The sequence below is a fragment of the Glossina fuscipes genome, unplaced genomic scaffold (assembly GCF_014805625.2).
Source record: "Glossina fuscipes isolate IAEA_lab_2018 unplaced genomic scaffold, Yale_Gfus_2 2, whole genome shotgun sequence".
In the NCBI taxonomy this organism is placed as follows: Eukaryota; Metazoa; Arthropoda; class Insecta; order Diptera; family Glossinidae; genus Glossina; species Glossina fuscipes.
Genome location: NW_023998416.1, coordinates 22,982,766 through 23,004,846, shown reverse-complemented (window position 1 = coordinate 23,004,846; position 22,081 = coordinate 22,982,766). Strand labels below are relative to the sequence as shown.

The 22,081-nt window shown below is 34.2% G+C and overlaps 1 protein-coding gene across 8 annotated transcripts in view; it reads left to right on the top strand.

Moving 5' to 3' along the window:
* The window catches only part of LOC119633973 (protein expanded), a 59,508-nt gene extending 40,751 nt beyond the window's left edge, over nt 1–18,757 (top strand). For 7 of the 8 annotated variants that reach the window (XM_038027841.1, XM_038027837.1, XM_038027843.1 and 4 more), the window contains exons 5-7: nt 10,888–10,967; nt 11,040–15,099; nt 15,648–18,757. In XM_038027841.1, coding sequence (XP_037883769.1) covers nt 10,888–10,967; nt 11,040–15,099; nt 15,648–16,495 — 4,988 coding nt within the window. In that variant the 3' untranslated portion in view covers nt 16,496–18,757. The remainder of the gene's footprint in view (nt 1–10,887; nt 10,968–11,039; nt 15,100–15,647) is intronic. The other variant, XM_038027845.1, reaches the window with a different exon arrangement.
* Nucleotides 18,758–22,081: the final 3,324 nt, after the last annotated feature.

Sequence of the window (22,081 nt, the reverse complement as noted above, 5' to 3'; positions counted from 1 at the left end):
CGATTGGCGTAATAAAACGTGGCTGTATCTGTCTTCTGATTGTTGCGCACACCCGCACCAACTTATAAAAAGAAACGACAAAAAAAACGATCCTTTAAAATTTTCAAGCATTTTTTTCTTTCGACTAATCAAACTTTAAATCTTTTTAAGCCACACTGACCATGCGGAGCAGTTGAACGAAACCAATGATTTTCCAATCTTTACGAGCTTTCCTTATGATCTAGTTTCAAGCATTTAAATACAGATTTGAATTTTTTTCATAATCAAGAGAAAGAAAAAAAAAAAAAAGACTTAAGACACAAACTTGTTTAGGCTTACAAAGATTAAATTATTCGAAATTTAATGATTAAAAAAAAAAGAAAAAAAAAAGATGATTATATGATAGAGATGAAATAAAAATTAAAAAAAAAAAAAGATAACAGCATATGCAACAACAAACATTAAAATCTATGTCATATCATAAATGATGAACTACTTTTTTTATGCAATACATAAAGTTATATGGTCTGTACGTGAATGCTTGCATGCGTTCAAGCATTTGAACATTGCTCTTATAGCACCACCAATATAATCCTAAGTAAACAAGAAAGCACTTTCTTTCATTTTTTCTGTTTGATTGCATGTAAGTATGTGTGCTTTTCTTCTTCTTCTTGTTTTTTTTTTTTCCTGCTATTATTATTATTACTGCTATAAAGTAATACAAAGAGTTATATATAAATTTTTTAATGGATTCTCCAGCTACTGGTGCTACACATTATCAAAGTAACATCAAAAAGTTTTCAACGTTATTTTTCACTACAATATACACATAAATGCATATACATATAAGCATGCACACATACGTAGGCAAGCAAATGAACATGCACACGCATACAAGCGCGCTTATACAACTATATATGCATGTACCTGTATAACCGACTTTCTGTAATCTGCCTTCTTTACCCGTTGCCTCCTTTAATAATCGCATTCAATTTGTTGTTGGCCTTTTTTTTTCTTTTTTTTTTTTTTTTAAAGTAAAAAGAATCGCTTTTCGCTTGGTGCGCGTATATGTATTAGTATTGTCTTATTGTTCTTTTAGTATTTCTACCATAAGATAGATGGTTATTTTGTAAAACTGCCTTTGGCTAAATGTACAGAATCAAAATAACATCAAGTATAACAACAAAAATTCTAAAGATAATGAAAAAAAAAATAAATAAATAAAAAAAGAATGAAAAAACTCTTTATGAACAGATCTACACATATGCTTATATATATATATATGTATATATATATATGCTACATACATATTGCTTCTGTATTACTGATGCTTGATTACAATAATATTGATGATGATGATGCTGCTGCATTTAATGTGAATGCCGCGAACAAATGTAGAATTTTATATCTATGTACGTACTACGTATACGTTATATATGTGTATGCACGTAGATGCATGCTTTTTTACTTTAAAGCCAAGTATCAGCCTCATCATTATTATAGTATTAGTTTTTGTTGTTGTTATTGTGTTAAAAAATTATTTATATATATGTATATATATGTATATATGTATATATATATATATATAAGCGAACTCCACACATTCCATTATAGCTGTTCTACATGGTTGACTACGTATAGTTACATATGTACACCTTTTTGCTGTTCATAAGCGCGTATTCGTGTGTGTATGCATTAAACTATACAGCAGATGCTTTATATTTTCTTCTCGAAATATTCTTTGGATGCTTTTGGTTGGTTTTTTTTTTTTTTTTGTATTTTCTGAACTGATTGCGTGAATTGTTTCGAAAAATTCAACAACACAACCTGAAAGTCTTTCTTTTTTTTTTTTTTTTTGTTTCTGTTTTTATGGTGTTAAATGTGTGCGTGCCGCTTATATTCGTACATATACATATGTACATGTACTGTATTTGTATGACCTCTTATTGTCTTTGGCTTTCTTGTGGTTATTATTGTTGTTGTAATATTAATGGTGCATAATGATTATTTTTTTTTGTAGGTTGTTTCTATGTCTGTGCGTTTGCTGTTCTCTGTTCCTTCCTTCTTTGTCTTCATCATCATCGTCATCATTATAATCATCATCATTGCCACCATTATCATTATTATTATAATTATTATCATCATCGCCGTCATCTACAACATCATTATCATAGCTATGTTGTTATTCTGCTTCCTCTTCTTCCACCGCCATAGCAATCATGTTTTGCTTGACTTGTTAATGCTGTGATTGTTGTAGTTGTTGCGTGCATTTGATAACATCAGAAATTAAAATTCCTTTGCTTCGTTTTTTTTCTCTTTTTTTGGCCTGTCGTTGCTTTTCTTTATTTTTTTTTTTTTTTTTTTTTTTTATTTCTCTACGTTCTTGCCTTCGCGATGATATGTTTGCTTGATTCTGCGTATGTGTAGATAGAGAAGAAAAAAATCTGATGTTTTGAATTTCATGGTGATTTTTTATGTTTTCGATTTTTGTTTTCTTTGTCCTTTTTTATGTTTGAGTCTATATTTGTGCGCATAATTGTATGAAATAGAAATATATATATATATGAATAGAACTATATATATATATGTATATATATATATATACATTTTAGATAAATAGCTTTTAAACTTATTTAGTTAAAAAGTATTAAGCCTTTGACTCTAGAGAGATAATTACTCTTCTCGTGAACAGTCAAGCAACCTTCGATCTTTCAATCTACAATACATCCGGTAAGCTGTTAAGAGTTGGACAAAAAACACTTAGTTTCTTATATCTTATTCCAATACGAACATGAACGTTGAAATGGTCTCCTGCAAAAATTCATATTTGTTATGGTCATAAATAATTTATGATGTTAGCGGTCAGGAAAGCTGCGCTCCGCACTTGGCGTGCTTTTGAAGTGTTGAAAAGCGAAGATATTCGACAGTTCGGTAGAAGGACCCATAGTTGTTGAGGGAACAATATGCCCTTAATAACGTGTAAAGAATACAAAAACTAGGCTAAGGAATCTTAAAGTGTGCAGCCATCAAGTAGTTATCATGTGTCTCAGAGATGCTTAGAGGACCAGAGAAATTTAATTAGAAACCTTAAAAACTTTTGTGTTTACATTGCCGTCGGAGAACAGGCAGTAGGGCAAAATAATTTATGTGGCATTAATAAGTAAAGGTATGTAATAAGCGAAACACAATCGTTTTGGCAACACTGGACTTTATTTTTTAAACTGATCTACTTTAAGTTCGAGCTCCGAGTTAGTGTTTCTAATGGTTTCACGTTCCACATTTAAAGCAATACCAAGCTATAATCTTGTACGGTTATCCAATACAATAGGCTACAGTCGCTAAAAAGCAAGTCTGAAGAATATGATCGTTGCGGAAGCAATTCGTATCCCAACTCTCCCAATTTTGCCATTAGCTGACTTGAATTTTTTCTTTTTTTTTCACATTGAAATATTTTTTCTTGAGTACAATTTCTACTGAGGGGGATGAGTAATACGAAGTATAGCGTAAATCTATATAGGATGTTCGTGGCCATTGCTAAAACAAACACTTTCAAATTTGGCTTGTCCAACAAATTGGATATCAAAATATCATGGCATGTGCTCAATCATTTCTGGCATTGTTACCTCAGTGGGGTGACTTGAATCGTGTTCATCACCCATGCTTCTGCGAATGCGCATAAATTCAGTTAACTGGTAGTTCAAAATTCTTGTTCTACCTGACGGATTAGATAATATCCCATAACGTCTATCAAGCCTTTCCTTAATCTCTTCTTACGTTTTCCCTTTTTAAAAAATGGTCTTTTTTTCTTTTTCTTCTTGACTGGTATTTAAAAATTCTCTCCGACGGATTAGAATTTCCATAATCATCAAGCCTGCCCTTAATCTCTTCTGATATTTTACCTTCCGAAATAAGTCCTGCTTTTCTGCTTCTGCTTTTTAAATACTCAGTGTGTCAATAATGGATGAGTTGCCGCGGTAAGTGCAAACGCGTACTACCTTGCCTGAGCCTTAATAATATTAGCGATTATTTTAGATCATTGGCTAGTGTTTTCTTCTTTTTTTTTTTTTTTAATTATTTATTAACGTTAATTGTTATTGTTAGCGTTTAATCATTGGCACTAAAAAAAAATTGTTATTTATGGCACTCTCTCTCTCTCTTTCTGTTGTATATCGCTTACTAATATTTCAAAATATTTTCTCTTCGCCGTAATATTTGACAAAATTAAAATTCTCTAAATAATGTTTCATGGATTCGAGAAAAAATTTATTTATTTCATTTTACGTCATGCATTTACGTCAAGAAATTTGAGATATGTAAACAACACATGCATAAAAGCAAAGCTGTTTTTATGATTCCTCATAAATAAAAATATTGCAAATAAAAATTAAAATTATTAATTAAAACAAAGGCAAAAAATATTTATACAAATGTACAAGTGGAGATTCAGTCAAGCATGAACAGCAGAAGTGTTCCTCAGTCTCGAAACTTAGTAATTAAAACTCGCAGTCTATCTTAACAGTCGTAATTTTTTTTTGCTTTGTTTTCTATTTGACCAGGGCTTGAAAATTAAATTCCGACTATAAAGCATTGCCTATGAATGATTTAAGAGTATTTTGTTCGTTTATGATAATCAAAATAAGCTTTTTTCGCCCCTTTTCAAAAATTTCAATTCTAAATGTCTACGTAATGATTAACTAAAAAAAAAAAAAAACCACAATTCTTTATATAAGCACGATTAACCAGAATCAAAGGTGAAAAAAGGCTTAGCTCAATCGCTCAACCGCTAAGCATACGTATATAAATGTGCTTTAACTTAGTTATTTAATTTAGTGATTTGCTTGCTGCAATAGTAGGGACGCAAATGCAATAAATAGAAATTATTTTAATATTTTTTTAATTTTTAATTTTTAATAATTTTTCCATTAGTTGAGACACAGTTCATCAATTTTACGCACTCTGCATCATCCATTTACACTAAATGTGATGCGCACGTAAATCGTCTCCGTTCATTTCTAAATCGTAGAATAATTGCGAGAGGAGAGATCATGCATGCCCTGTTTGTAGTCAAGCAAGCTTCAATTATTCTATTATGGTTCTCTTATAGCCAAGCAACGAAGTGTCGCGATTACCAAGTCGACGTTCGCGGATTAAAATCTTATCCATTGAAGGTTACCGAACAGGCAGACAAGACAGTCTGGTAGGCATCGCTTTTCGTGTTGGTTAACAATATACATAGTTTGGGGATTTTCAAATTCTATTTCTATAGAATCTATTTCCTAGCTAGTTGCTTTATGGCTTGCAAGGCCACATATTCAAAAAGTGTTTGTGGAGAGAATCCAAAAATATATAATAATTATAGTATAAAGGAAATTGCGTTGCAGCATTTTCGATTTTCTCAATCTAATCCGTACTGCCTACTAAAGGTAATGAAATTGCGTGCGAGATTTAAATAATTGTCGCTATGACTTTACGCGGAAACTCAAAATTGCACGAAATTTCCGCTTAGATTTTCGGTCATCTTGCTAATCCTTCATTTCCAGATCGTTGATCATTATTTGCTCCTAAGCAGACTTTTATTCTATTGCCTGTTTTTTGATTCTTGCCCCTTGGATGAAGCTAATTAGCGATGCGCCTGAGTAGCCAAGTAGGAAAGAGGCGCGGCCATCAAGTTAGTGCTCTTGGGTTCAAATCTCAAATGCCATAGTGTTTTTTCTTTGGTTGTAATTATAGCGAGTGCCGAGTCAAAGGAGGCATAACAGCACCAACTTTTTACTTACGATTGGGCAGAGTCTCACTGGGCTGTCGGCACTGTGTTATCTTTTCCTCTTACTCAACTTCTTTCTGACTGTGTTCTTCACTGTGTTTCACGTATAGGGAATATCTTCGGAATGTTTGATTACATTAAAAAAAAAAAAGATAACAAATATTCCACTTACCCAACTTCTTTCCGACGATCCCGATGGTTCACGTACATCTGCTGAGTGACTATGGTCACTTTAAAAAAACAAAGAAAAAACAAAAGATTAGAAATGTTTAAAGTGATTTGAAGGGATCACCTTGAGATTAACAGCTGCGTTTTGGCTTTGTGATCTATCATTAATCATAGCACCTTACGAGTCTCTTTTTCTATCGCAGTTTTTGAGATTTTGTATAAAAAATTCGCTATTATAAGCTTCTCTGCTTTCCTTGTAAATAGATATATATATATATTTTTTTTTTAGAAGACATCAGAATACTTAAATATCACAAACAGTAACAAAAAGCCATTAAAACAATTTCACGTGCGCCTATGAGTGAATGTCCTGTGATTTTTGACGTCCGTATGCTTTCATTCAGAGCGCGAGCATTACCGGGAGTCTTTATATTATGTATTATTATTATAAGTAATTCAGCCAGAGGAATAAATTTTTCAACTAAAGTTTTAACGTACTAAGCATGCCAAGGCCATAGTGCGGCTAAAGCGTAACTTATGTAACATGTGTGAATAATATTCAATAACAACAAGAAGTCTCTCTAAGAAGTCAGTAATGAACTATAAGCAATGTGAAATGAGTGAAAGTGAGTTGAGTAAGTCTTCAAAGCATTTGTTAAATTCCTATCCTATAATCCTATATTGATCCGAGTAGGCTTTCATTTGGTTGATGCAAAACGGCCAAGAATTCCAGAATTTACTTAAAAGAAATGTTAAAAGCGCTCTCTCTTAAAGTAAACTGTAATGTTCGCCTAATCAAACTGTCATGATAATACACTGAGTCTATGATGGTGTTTGGTCCGTGAGAACAAACATCTATTTTTCATGGAAAGATGACATTATTAAATAGCGAACGCGATAATCTGCAGTTTTCCATCTGTGTAATGTTCGCTTCAGATTTACCAGAAACATGGGAATGCCTTGCACGCCAATTGGTATGAAAAATGATTCAAATCGGTCGTAGCACACACCTACAGAAAGGCGTAAAGTGAGAAAACATCTGTTTTTCAAAAGGAATAAAAAATAGTTTTTTTTGCTCATTGCTCACAAGGTACAAAAGATAGATCTATAAACAATTGAGCGTATTTTCTATGGGCTATAGTATCTATACAAAAATTAACCCAATATTATAGTGCATCAAAACTTAATTTTTTTCAATACTTTTCTGAGCAAGTTTTGAAAACCCCATTAAGTATATAGATTCTTGGCCAAATTCAAGTTCAAAATGCAGCCAGGCGTGTCCGCCCATATGTCAGTCCCTCCGTCCGTCTATCCAACGCTGTAGCATCTGTGGCAAACATTTCCCTGTTCGTAAAAACGAAGATATCTTCTACAAATTTGCAAAAGAGTTTGGAAATGATCTAAACCTATGAAAGGACTCGCCTACAACGCTCGTACGCTTATGCGCCAAAAATTGAAGAAGGCTTTGCGTTTCGCATCTTTTGCTCGTTACTCATAAACTACAATACACACTCCATATAAGTTTCCAATTTTTATTAAAAAAACCAACCGCGTCCAGCCAGTATTATGGAGCATGAAAATTTAGTTTTTTTCCTTTTTTTGTCTTTTAAGATAACGGTAATAGATATAAAATTATCTTCGGCCGAGTATATTTTCCTTGCTTTTTTTATAGATGTAAAAGATTCGGCCATGCCCGAACATCAATTCTTTCATCTGTTTTTTTTTTTTGTTGGTATGTATCAAGGTCATGGTGCAAAAGTTTCAAAGTAATAAGAATCACTCGACATGTTTGAGCAAAGTAGCCAATGCAGTCAGAAAACTAATCAAACTTTTAAATTAAAACATTCTCGTTGTTGTTATTGTTGTTGTTGTCATTTCATTTTCATTTTTGGTATATAATTTGATGGTATGAAATATCCGGTTAAGAAAATCAAATAAAATTCAGTGAAGTTATATCCCAAGACTAGCAGAAAGAAGCCTACAACACCTTATGTCATTTTGACAGAATGACTGACAGACACATATATATATATAAAATATATACATATATATATATATATATATATAAAAAGTGCGCATGGACAACGACGACGTCGACGACGAGGTTAAGGAAAAGACATAAGCGCTGACGGGCTTACTATGTATAGTTTTTGATTGTGATGTTCGTTCCGTTCTACGAACATGAAGCTGCCTGGCTAGCAAGCAGTCAGTCAGTCAAGCCAAGCAATCAAAAAGATTAAAGTGAAAGAGATAAAAATCTCAAGGGCAATGATTGCTAATGTGGTTAAAATTATACTTAAAAAAAATAAATAAATAAAGAAAAAAAAACAACAACAAAATCAAAGATGAAAAATAAAGACGAAAAGACGAACATTTTAACGAACTTAATACCAAGCATTTATTTATAAATCTTATTAACTAAGAATAATAATAAAAAGAAAAAAACCATTTCTCTTTTGTTAAAATTTAAAAAGAACTGATTTACCACTTAACATAACATTTATTTTAATAACAATTTTGAAGACAACAGAAAAATTCCTGCATATAAATGAAATTAATAAAGATAATTGAAAACGCGTGCACAAGAAGCTGTTCACGTTCAATCACTCAGACAGACAACCTACAATAAAAATGTGTAGCATTTTTTTTTTTTTTTTCTTTTCGTATATATCAGCAGCAGCTGCTGCTGCTACTGCTACATACCCCTAAAAAAGAACCATAAAAATGCCCAAAAATAAATTTTTATTTTTGTTTTTTTTTTTGTTTTTTTTTTTTAAATGAAAAACAGGTAAAGACCAAATCAAGTCAGTGCTACTACTAAAAGCATACGAAAACATTTATGTTGAATTCCGTCCGTGTTGAACCTGAAATTTAAATTTTTCTCTTTATTTATATGATGATGATTGTACGCCCGGCATCATCATGCACGATATTTATAGAAGGGCATAGGTGCGGGTAAATAATTAATTTTTGCTTTTTATATTTGCTATTGTTGTTGTGGTACGTTGGGATGGCATTTAAGAACAAAAAAACATCAGAAAAAAAAAAGAAAGGAAATAAAACAAGCATTTAAAAATTCTTATGTTGAAAGCAGGTGTGAGCATTTTTTCATCTGCATCATTCACGTACCCATGCATTCATTTATTTACGTGTACATATTTGACTTTTATGATGAAAACTTTGTAGAGCATTTGAAATTTTGTACTTTTAGTTGGAAGGAAATTAACTTTTGGTTTTTTTTCATTCTTTTTTTTTTTTATAAAAACCGCAGGGAATATATTAACTTGGTCAAATACAGCTAAAACAGTGAAGTTTGCATATATAAATATAAATTTTTCTCTCTTTATACACACATCTACGTATAATGAAACTTCAGATTTTTATTTGAATTTTATAGCTTTCGGTCTTTATGTAGTAAAGTTATTTGTAAAGTAAAATGACTAATGGCATAGTGGCATCTCTAACGTAAAAGAACAGGATTGTGCCCATTCCGGGGAGGATAAAGCTTTTGCAAAATACCATATTCTAATATAGCGTGTTATTAATGGCTATGCAAGTTAGAAAGGCAGAGCCGTTACAATCGGTCGAACGTGGATTCAAGTTTCAAGGCCGGTAGAGTTTTCAATGAAGCCCATAGCCTTTGACATATACTAATGCTTTAAAACTTTAGTCTTAGAATTTATTTCTTTGGCTAAATAAATTATAATAATAGTAATAATAATACCGAAGGAAAAAAACAAGTCTATGTGATGAGTTTATTCTACAGCAAAGCACACACGTGGTATAAAATCTTTCAAGTTGATCGTTAATAAATTGAAATTTTGTGAAAAATTGTGAATAACTTCATCGACGATCAACCAAAGACTTGCGTAGAAATGATGAAAATGGAATTAAATTGGTTCACGCTTTGCACAAATCGCCTGGTGATCAAAAGTTAGGCAAAAAAGTCGCTTTTGGGGTTGGTGTTTTAATATGGGGTAATAGTTCATTCGCTTTAACGTCGTGTAATATTTCAACCTTCAAACTTGGAAAATGCACTTGTCAATAGAAGAAAGGCTTCCACACTGACCTGAAGGTCATTCCTAAGTCTTGAACCGATGCAAGAAATATTCTCTCAGTTCATTTTCATACATCCGATAGCCCTGTGATTTTAGTAGAAGATCAGTGAATGAAGTGACTTTCTCATTTACGCGGCAATTTTGTGTGCCATTTTAAAAAATTCGCATTGACTACGTCGATATTTGCTTCGATTAACACTTCCGTTGTACAATTATCACGCAAACCGTCTAAAATCTGTTCTTCAAACTAGTCCCTGAAATGCATTAAAATTTCTTGTCCGCAAATTGATTAAACACTCATAGAGACTCAAAAATTTGGGTGAAATCCAAAAATAGAACAGATTTTTTTTTTTAAATTGGTTGCGATAGCGAAAATCTGATTAGACATGTTATGTAAGGGTACTTAGAGCATCGTATTTTAGCATGATACAAATCGAACTAGAATGACGTGAATGAATTTTTGTTAGTGAACGACAACTCGCCTTGAAGTTGAAATGTTAACCTTAACATTTATCAAACGAATGTACGCAGAACTCTAGCGCTTTTCCCTTATACTAGGAATGGTACAATGGGTATACTAAGTTTGTGCGAATGTGTGCAACACCCAGAAAGACTTGAGTTAGACCCATTTTTTAATACACCGATCGATTCAGAAACACTTTCTGCATCTGTCTAATCTTATCCGTCCGTCTTGTTTTCTTACATGCTGCCTACAGGCCACAGTTTTTGAGATATTTAGATGAAATCTAATATATTGACGTGATTTGGCCCAATGACAAACGCTATTGAAAATGGTTCAGATCGGATTTTGAAAAGCCGTTACTGTGAGGTAGCGTAGAACATATTTATAGGTGGTATTTGAACATCCTATTTCGAACGTAAATACTTTTTATATTCATATTCTCTTTTTATTTACAGATGGCGAATATATGTTTGCCGATCCGGAAAGCAAACTTTCAAAATATGGTCCAAAAAGTTGGCGCTCCTCTCACACACATGTAATTAAAGATATAATTAAAAGAAAAAGAAAAGCGAAGACCCATCGGTTATTGTTTTTTATTTTTAAACAGGGTTTAGACGCCAATGGTCGACCACTCTTAGAACTACATTTTCGCGTGCAGTTCTACATCGAGAGCCCGTTGATGTTAAAAGATGAGACCACCCGACATAATTACTATCTGCAATTAAAATACAATGCCTTGAACCGGGATATTCCTCGAGAATATTCCGAACAATCTATGATTTTACTAGCTGGTCTAGCGTTGCAAGCGGATATGGGAGATGCTCCTTCCTTGGCAACCACGACTGGAACGGCAACAGGCGTTGAGGGAAATTCATCCGCGGAAGGCAGCGACGGCAAAGAGGAACAACGAAATTATATAGATCTACTAGGCAATAAACTAGGCACAAGAATTGCAGATACAACTTCCCCGCCACCAGCAGCAACGACGACATTGTTAAAAATTAGTAAACGGGCTAATATGGTAAATGAAAGGGTGCTACGATTATCCAGTTATATGACATCTGCAAGTCAAGCGGGCTCTGTGGGTGGAGTAACTACCGTCAATTCCATCGACAGTCTAAAAAAAGGTTTGAGTTTGGCAGCAGAACCTTCATCAACAGCTTCCTCAACGTCATCCATTAGTCGAGGACCAAGTAGTGCCTCAACGAATGCTTCAATATCCACGAATGCTAGTTCGCGAACAGACTATTTTCGTTTAGAAGACTATTTGCCTGTCCGTCTGAGAACTGCTTGGGCTTCCAGTGCTTTAAGAGCTTGTCATCGTGAAAATCGTGGTATGCTTACAGCTGATGCTGAATTACATTATATACAACATGCCTGTGTAGTTCATGAATGCATTAACGCTCACACCTTTCGTATGCGCCTAGCTAAGAACGAAAATGGTCCCGGCAATTCTTGGTTTGTAGTCTATGCAAAGGGAATCAAAATATTTGGCGGTGGTGTCGGCTCTGAAAGTACCCAACAACAGATAACCTTTCTGTGGCCCAATATTACCAAACTATCTTTTGAACGCAAGAAATTCGAAATACGTTCAGGTGAAAGCAAAATCACTCTCTACGCTACTTCAGATGAAAAAAACAAAATGCTTTTGTCCCTATGCAAAGAGACTCATCAGTTTAGCATGAAAATAGCCGCCCGTTTAAAGGAAGTCATTAAAAAGGAGGAGGAAGAAAGTAATTGCCTTCATGCCTGTTACATTTATTCACGCAGCTTGCACTTGCCGCCATATAAGAACAAAAATGATCAGCGAATTTCCGTAATATCAAGCACTAGCTCCAATACAACATCAGGCATTGTAAGCGATAGGGTGCATTCGGAAGACGAGTTAGAAATTATGATTAACTCCCCCCCAGCTCCGATAGCGGCACCATCAACCGAAAGCTTGGCCTTAGCTCATCTGCTCGATAGGCCAAGTGTAAGCCGACAAACTTCATCAGTTGGTCAAGTATCATTAAAAGATCTAGAAGAGCATTTAGCAGCTTTATCCGTAAGACAAGCTCAAAAACAACGCATCAGTCATGCCGGTAACGAGTCGCCGACAGAATTGAGCAACACCTCATCAGCTGGTAATTCGTCTTCTACGAGTGGTGGATCTTTGCCTACTACGGCTTCCCAACGCAACGCTGGAGACTCTTCCACGTCAACGGAGTCGCCTAACTCGCAACACAATATAGGATCACAGTGCTCTTCAACATGTAGCACCGTAGTAGTAGCTCCTTCCACTTCGGAGAATCCCAATTCCTTAGCCACATTGGCTGCCCGAACCAGTCTTAATACCACTAATAGCAGTATCGGTCAGAGACGCAACTCCACTTCATCCAGCTTAGAGTTGGGTTTTAGTCATACAGCTCAAAACTCTACACTCAGTGAACCCGATTCAACATGTATTGATCATGACTTTATGCAAGCAACGCGTGACGAAAACGAAAGCGTCTCTGGTGTATACACACTGGCACATGGCGCCCCGCCAACTGAGACTTCGGGTGTGTATACTATGCACAGCAGTGAATTGACGGGTCAGTCTTCGGAAATGGCCGAATCGGAAAAAAGTTCCCACTATGGCATTTTCCAGCCTAGTAAAAGTGAAATAAGCGACGACCATATGCGACTTGATCATTCTAACCTTCAGGATTCTGTGGACGGAGGAAATTATCGAAATAAAGGATCCAAAGCCGAAGATTTTCGTTTACGTTCAGATTCTAATATAAGCACCAGTGGTTCCTTTCGTGGGGATGGCAGTGATCCCACGGACAATAAGCACAACTTATTATCGGCCGAAGAATTGACCGATCTAATAGTAGGTCGCGGTACTTATCCCAATCGGAAAACAGTCTCAGGCACTCTAGATTCAGATTGCGACTACGTTACATTACCCTTATCAATGACGGGAGAATCGTATTTACAGGGGCATCAAGACACAGCACCCACCGAAGATCATGTGGAAGATTTGATAAATGATTTGTTGCCTACGGATCCTCCGGCACCGCCTCAAAGGATCGATAGCAATATGCACAATTTTACCAACATACGTACGCGGTCACCGCCACCGTATAACGCGAGGCATCATAAAACCGGACTTTGTGGACCGCCCGTACGAACTACATCTACTGCAAATTCACTAACAGAAATCTCCAACAAACCTACATCGTCCCTCACAACTGTACCTACTCAAGTGCCATTGTTGTCTACATTTGCGAACGTAAAACCTTCCACAATAAAAGTTTCGTCAAAAGCCAAACCGTCAGCAACAGCATCTCTTGCGGCAGCCTTAAAATGTAGAGATCCTCCTCCATATCCTACGGCCAATAAACCTCGACCAACATCGCTAATTTCTGTAGCTCCTGCAAATGTATCGCTAAACTCAAAAACAACAAGCACAAATGCACAACTTAATACTGTTGTAGGTTCAACGGCTTCCCTTAAGTCTGAAGAAATCACAGCTAGATTTATTACAACCAGACCTCAAATTAACATCCTTAAGGCACATGCTAGTATTGTCAATGAAAATGCTAAACTCAGCTATGCGGCACCCACAAATTGTTCCTCGGCAACGTCTTCCACCGGTTCGATATGCAGTCATCATCTAACAAGTCACTTATCGCAGCACTCTCTTAACAATTCTAATTATGTTAGCGGTTCACAAACTTCCTTAACTATGGGACATCATCTTCAATCTACTCCAGCCGCGGCGGCAGCATGGGCAACAGCTGCCGCTGATATGGTTGTGGAATGTGTTGGCGTGGCTGGAGTTTTACCCGGTTCTATTGGTATACCTGTAGTGCCGTACGCTTTACATGGACCTCACAAAAGCTTGTCACCACTACATCAACAACAAAGCGAACAGATGAAGCAATCGGCTCCCCGAACTTGTGTGCTATTGCCAGTGATTAAGCCACGCCAATATTTGCCGCCACCACCACCAAGCCTGCCACGTCAACCGCCTCCTCCACCGCCTACTCAATTTGCTGGCCTTTATCCAAATCAATTAGCTCGCAAACAATTAGAGTTGTACCAACAACAACTGTGCAGTGATGTTGACTATGTAATTTATCCTTTGCAGGATCCAGCCGTTAGTCAACAGGAATATCTAGACGCGAAGCAAGGTTCCTTATTGGCTGCTATGGCTCAAAATCCCCCTCCGCACCCGCACTCCTATTTAGCAGCCTATCACCATGCCGCTGCTTCGGGAGCTTGGGAGACTTGTAAAGGGCATGCTATTTATCGTAGTACACCCTACTTGCCGCTAGCTTTGTCGACACATTCGCGATACGCTTCAACACAAAACCTTTCTGATACGTACGTACAGCTACCGAGTCCCTACTCGCCCATGTACAGTCCATCGATGGCCAGTTTATGTTCATCGTATGAGCCCCCTCCCCCACCTCCTTTACATCCGGCAGCAGCTTTAGCAGCGGCGGCTGTAACCGCTAATATTAACGCAGGCTCTGGGCCCCTCTTCGCAAGGTCGCGTTCAGATGACAATATTCTGAACTCGCTCGATTCGTTGCCGAAAGTAAAAAGACTACCGCCACCTCCACCACCTCCTTATGTAGATAGAAGATTAAAGAAACCACCAATGCCAGCACCTACTGAAAAACCACCTCCAAGTGAGTGCGAAAAAGTGAAGTTATAAGGGAGTTTAAATCGAAGTATTTTAATATCATTTTAACCTAATTTTTTAATCAGTTATTAAAGTATTCACTATCTCACAAGGTCGAAATTTTCGAAAAACAAAAAATTGTTTTTTATGTACTACGCCACTTGTCGTTAAACGGATGTATTAAGTTTGTGCGAAGCAACATCCAGGAGGACTTGAAACTCATTTTCCAAATCGATTTAAAGCACCTGTCCGTCTGTCCGTTACAGTTCCTTACGTTCAACCTACAGGCCGTCATTTTTGAGATATTTCGATGAAATTTGGTAAATCGATGTGTTTTGGTCCAACAATTTTTAATGGATCGCGAATTTGAAAGACCATATCTTTATCTCCACACGAAGCGAAAACTGGAAAATTGTAATTAGTGTATGGAAGATAAATAATTAAATTCTTTGTGAAAATTTGCCATCTTAATTTTTATCCTAAAAAAACTAAAAACCATACTTTTTCGTCATCTTAACAAAGTCGTGAAACGATTTTTCTTCGTTTATTTTTTAGTTCCCACAAAGCCAATACCAAACGTAAACAGCGTAAGTCAACGCGTAGAAATGATTACATCATCGAGAACCACTGCGTTACGAACCCATCAATTGCCCCCTCGTAAACCGATGACTTTGACAGGTAGAAACGCTGGTGGCCATATGACGAAGACATCCAGCGGCGCACAATGGGCGGGAGAGAGGCCCAAGCCAAACACGGGTCTAGGTAATAATCAAAGCAGCAGCATATTGGCCCAACTGCAAGCTTCAGCAGCGGTTGCCCATCATCGTGCACAGACTACAAAGGAATCGAACATAAACCATAGCAATGCTGGAACAGCTACTACACCAATATCAGCACCAGCCAATGAATTAGACATTGCCCTGCTAAGAGAGAAAAGTAAACATTTAGATTTACCTTTAATATCGGCCCTTTGCAATGATCGTTCTTTACTCAAGCAAACTAAGGTGCTAATAAATCCGCGGTCCACACTAAGGCAGGCTACAAATTGTTCAAACACTAATTCAACGGCTTTCACAACTGTCACCAGTGGTCTAACAACTCTAGAAACAGCTTCATCTAGTACTAGCATAAGTAAAGGCGGAAGTTTGCTAGTCAATGGCGCTGCTACCACCACATCTAATGGCAGTACAACAACAATAGTAGGAGGGACTACAATGTCACCAATGACCAACAGGAAACTATTGGCGGCTAACAGTACAGGAAAGTCACGTAAAACTTCTATTAGTCATCGTCATCCCAATGACAAGCTACCGCCATTACCCATGCAATTGGCTGAAGCTAATAACTACGTCATGGATCCAGCTATATTGAAACACCACAAGAGTTACAATTCTCATACATAAATAAATGACAACAAATACATGCTAAGGGCGGCATTCATAATATTATTATGCAATCTCGTATAATTCAATTCATTTAATATATGAAAGGTATTCGTTTTCGCTTGAAAGGTAAATTTTATTGATTAAAAAGAAAAGGCATTTGAGTGACAACTGACCAGAGAAGTTATAATGGCTTTCATCGCAGTGAGTTTTAGAATAATGATAAACTATTTTACAAACATGATTACTTCACTTTATACTAAAAGAAAAGCCAATCAATCCAGTTTTGTGGTGGAAAATTAAAATGTTCATTAACACATTGGATAAAGCAATAGCAAAAAATTTATATTTTTTATCTTTTCACAATTTCTGCGAACTTAAATAATTTAGATAAATGGGAGGGAGGGAGAAAAGTCAGTTGTTATTAAAGTCTTCTTTTTCTTCTTCTTCTTATATGCATAAATTCAAGAAATTTCTACTTGTCTTGACGATACCCAATCCTTTATTCTTTACATTTCTGATAATTTTCGAAATTTGTCTTATGTTAGTTTAAATAACAATGACACTCTTCTTTCCATAGCAAAAAAATGTTCAAGTTTTTTTCGGAAGACACTCCTATTGTATTTACGAGTAATCAGTAAAATATTCACAATCAACACCTTGATTTCAAATACCTGCTTTCTCTAAATAGAATTGAAATAATGCGATACTAATAGATGCAAGTCAAATCTAACCCGATGATGATATATATCACAAACCGATCTTAGACAATTCGACCATTGATTTTACTGCAGTCCTGTTGAACAATGTTTTTGAAAGAAAATAAACGATTATAATAGAAAGAGAGCTTCTCTTCTACCATCCAGGCCAACCTTAGACCTTTGCCTTATATGATTCTCTAGGTTGCCAATCGGCACTAAAACAACGTACATAGACCTAAACTGTGTTTTATCTACAGCAGGAATTACTTATAATCGTCCGAAATTATAAAGCAACCTTTTTAAAATCGATTTGCTGCACTTATCCTCTTGATTGGACTGTTAAACGCCTTGCTAAATTATCTATTGGTCAGATAATCGTATTGTCCTTAAAAATGAAAAAAGCGGAAAACGCAAAAACAAACTCAGGACGCACGTTCTTACCTTTGCAATAATTGCTGGAGGTTTTCTTACGAAGAGACCTTCGATAGCCTCACTGAACTCCTTTCTTTTTGAGAAAATCGGATTTCTCTTAAAATACCGAAACCAAACAGTTTTTGAATGTGATGAAGGCAACGAAGACAATGAATTTCAGAGAGATTTGGAAGAACACTTTATTTTTTTACCACAGTAGAACAACATGTAACATGACGGTCTCACAATCTTTTAATGACGTACATACCATCAAGGTAGCCTCAATAATATGCCTGTTGCAAATGAAATCTCTGCCCATTAGATAGAAAAATAAGTTCGTAGGTCTTACAAAGCCACACATAATTAGAGGTCAAGGCACATGACTTGACGCCATCTTCAAGGAAATAGGACATTTTGTTTAGGGTATAGACAAATCTAGACACATGTTTCTTTTAAGACAATAAACTGATATAGAAAACCTCGCACAACAAGGATGGTAATGCCAACTATAGATCGATTTAGGAGCAAAAAAAAAAAACAGAAAATTGTTCAGCAAATAGTTTTCGGATATTAGTGGCCGCGCTCAGTTGTTTATAGCTAGTGACTTAAAACGGCTGTCTGTATCAATTGAAAGGCACTTTTAATTACTGAACAATTTTTATTTATTTAAAAGAACTTTGTTAGACTTTTGTATAACTGACTTTTCGGCGTAAGTAAAATGATTTTCAATTTTCCTTTTCTACGCTCTTCTTCGTTTATATTTTTTCTTTATTTCTTTTTTACTTTTTTTTTTTTTTTTTTTTTTTGTAAAGGAATCCGTGTAAAGAGTAACGAAAAACCGACCATTTATTACATGTGACAGATAGGAAAAAAAACCTTAATTATAGCATTAATACTATACATTAAATAAGGTGATAAAGGAAAAAGGGAGAAAAAAACCGACAATTAAGTAAAAAGCCAGAGAAAGTAAAACTAATACTAACCTCAAATCAAACCGAAAACTTAACTAAATCTAGTCACTTTTAGGAAGCGAAAGCATAAAAGCATGGAAAACAAAAACAAAAAAAGAAAAAAAAAAAACAATCTAATAATTAACGCGCACATAAACACACAATACTCAAGTATAAAATACGGATTATTTCAAATAATTTAAAACAACTAATTTAAAAAATAACTAAATAAATAAAAAAATTTCATATATATGTACATATATATACATATATATATATATATATATATAAATATAAAGGCATAACTTGTATTATATACAAGTTCAATGTTAATACTTTTTCTAAATTTAAAAAAAAAAAACGAAAAATTCTTATTTTATTATAACATTAGGCCCACACTTAACCTCACTATTTTACCAAAACTTTCGAGGGAATGATGACGATGATAGCATTGATAACGCCGTGAAAATAAGTTCTATTATTATTATTATTTTTATTTATTTTTTTTTGTTTTTTAAAACTTTAACGCAACATTTAAGACTGTGCCTAGAAACATTTTCTTCATTTACGTATACTTAAAAGAAAAAAAAAAAAGAAAACATTTAATAATTCCGCCCGAAACAACTGTGATTGATTTTATTTTATCGTCTCGCTAATAAGTTATTTCTTTTTTTTTATTTTTATTATTATTATTTAAAACTTGCTCGATTGTTCCATTAACATTCTGTCTTTAGTTTAGCTATTAAGATCAGCACCAGAAAGTCTTGTAAGCCTTTTTCTTCTTATATATTAAAAATTTACCCAGAAAACGAGTATTCATTTCTCAAATATATTAAATACGAAATTAAATTTAATTTAAATAAATAATATCAATAATTATTTTAACAATAATTGCATAAACTTGCCCCACCGTTTAATATTTACATAAACATTTATATTGTTTTAAACATTATAAGCATAAAGAAAATGTATGTAGAATTTCCTTTTTCTTCTTTTTTTGTTGCAATTTTGTGTACATTTTTGGCAAAACAAAGCAACGCCTGAAATTTGCATAGGTTTTATTTAAGAAAATCTATGGCTAAATTGTTCAAACAGAGCGTTTCAATTGAATAAACTTTTTTTGTTTTTGCCATCATTTACAATTTTTAGAAGAAACAAAAAAAAGAAGAGAAAATAAACATTAAAAGTGAAAAAAAAATTTACCCCCAAAATATTAGGTAACCAAAAATGTGTTTGCCATCTTTTGTGCATAAGCAAAAATAAAATTTATTTTCTGCATTAGCAGCTAGCTCAAGTCGCGCGTAATATATGTAATGCTACTGATCAATATCTATACTTTTTCATCACTTTCATTAGAATGCCTTTGGGCTAATAATTATAAAGCAGAATATGGCATGAATTGAAATTCAAGAACCGTGCTCTCTTCCTCTGATTTTTTACTACAAATATTTTGGACTATTGCACTTTATAGCAAAAACGATAAAAATCTATCGGATTAAGATTGTACTGAGTACTGAATATAAATCCCATTAAATTTGTCAACAATTTGTTACAAAAAATTGATAATAAATCTTATTGTGGAGTAAATGTTTTACGTTATTAGTGCCTGAATGAATAGATAAGTTGTTGTTATAATGTTCCAATGGATTTATCCACAGTAGCTGGTAGTTGTTTAGCAATCCAAAGTTTTCATTTCGAATGTCAATTGATTAATGCAAATTGAAAAGAAAGAAGGAAACCTATTTTATATACTTTTTTTTATTAAATTTCCGAAAATTTGAGCAATAAAAATAAAAGATGGCAAATACTCTTTTAGTTATCTGATATAAGAAAGAAACAAATTTTGCATTTATTTAACTCTTTAATGTTACAAATAAATAAAATTAAAAAATATACAAAAATTTATAACGGTTAGCACAAAATGGACAACTTTTGATCATGAATAGGAAAAGAAACGTAATAGCGACTTTTACAAGTGAAAGGAAAAAATGTTAAATTATAAAAAAAAAAAATCGTATATTTTGTAAAAGTTACAAGTAAATGAATTACATCTAACGTAGCTTGAGGTTATGCTGTTATGATTTTTGTTCATAAAATTTTTACATTCAATACATTCCCTGCATATTGTTTTTGTAACCGATTAACATGATATGCGAAAATTGAACATTTTTTTTTTTTTTTTAAATGTAGGTTTTCCAAAAATAAAACTATATTAAATAAATAAATCATAATAATAAGTCACAAATTATATTCTTTCCAATTTTTATTTTCAGTTTTAAAACATTTTGATATATTTTTTTTTTTTTTTTTTTTTTTTTTAAATTATGGTAAAGGCTTATTATCCTTACTATTCTATTCTATTCTATTTAATATTTAATTGTTTTTAAAATTATACAAAAATATTCCAAGTTATCGACGTGAAAGTTAAAATATTTAAAATAAAAAAAAACTTTCTAACAAAATTTTACATAGAAATCTTAGTTTTAAGTCGTTTTCAAAATACACACATATAATCAAATAAAAATGAAAAATATTAGAAAAATATTCACATCCTTTTAAAAGAAAAATGTTTTAATATTTAAGGATTTTTGCTTTTTTTTCATTCATACAACGATCAATGAGTTTACTTCATTTTCATAGGTCATGGCCCATTAGAAATACGCAACAGTAGCTACGGGGATGGCGCTGTTTTATTAAGCCCATTTGCCTGTTTGCGGTTATCCCAATGGATGTAACTGAAGAGGTGTACGTTTTCCAAATTGTGGTTTACACTTCTGTTCAAGTGACTTTCCTTTGAAGCATAGTGAATCAATCATTTATTTTTTAGAATTCGAAGCAAAATTTTTAAAGGGACTGGTCTTATAAAAATTTTTATTTATTATAGCTTACGTTTCAGTATTTAATTCCATATATATATATGAAGGCGGCATCCCTTCAAACATATTTTCAAGAAATGATGTTACTAATATTGCCTTATACTGGTTAATACGCAGTGTTTCTACGGCAAAATTACCCAAAAAATATTCGGATCGAATGTTTTATACCCATCGCCGCTATCCTAAGAACGACTAAAAAGCAACGAAAGGGCTAAATTTCCACACTATATTATTAGCCGACTATTTTTGTTTTTTAGAGTAGGTGCGAGAATTATACCGTGCATCTGTTGTAGCATATGAGTAACGGGCAAAAAATATGGACAGCGAAGCGTTCTTAGTTGTTGTTGAGTGTGAAGTATGTAAGTGTTGTAGACGTATCCTTCGTCCAGTTTGGATCATTTTCAAATTTTTTCGCAAATTCCCTGCACACAGGGATGGACATGCTTAATTGCTTTCGGAATTTGAAACTGACCAAGGATTTATATACTTTAAGGGAATTTTCAACCTTGCTTCTGTGCATTACGTAAAGGTTGTGGAAAAAAAAATTAAATTGTTACACACTATAACATTACGCAGATGTTGCCGATTTGCTCCAATTTTGTACGCGTACTACAGCATCGCCCATAGAATGTGCGCTCAATTTTCATAGCTTGTGTGTGTAGTTTGTAT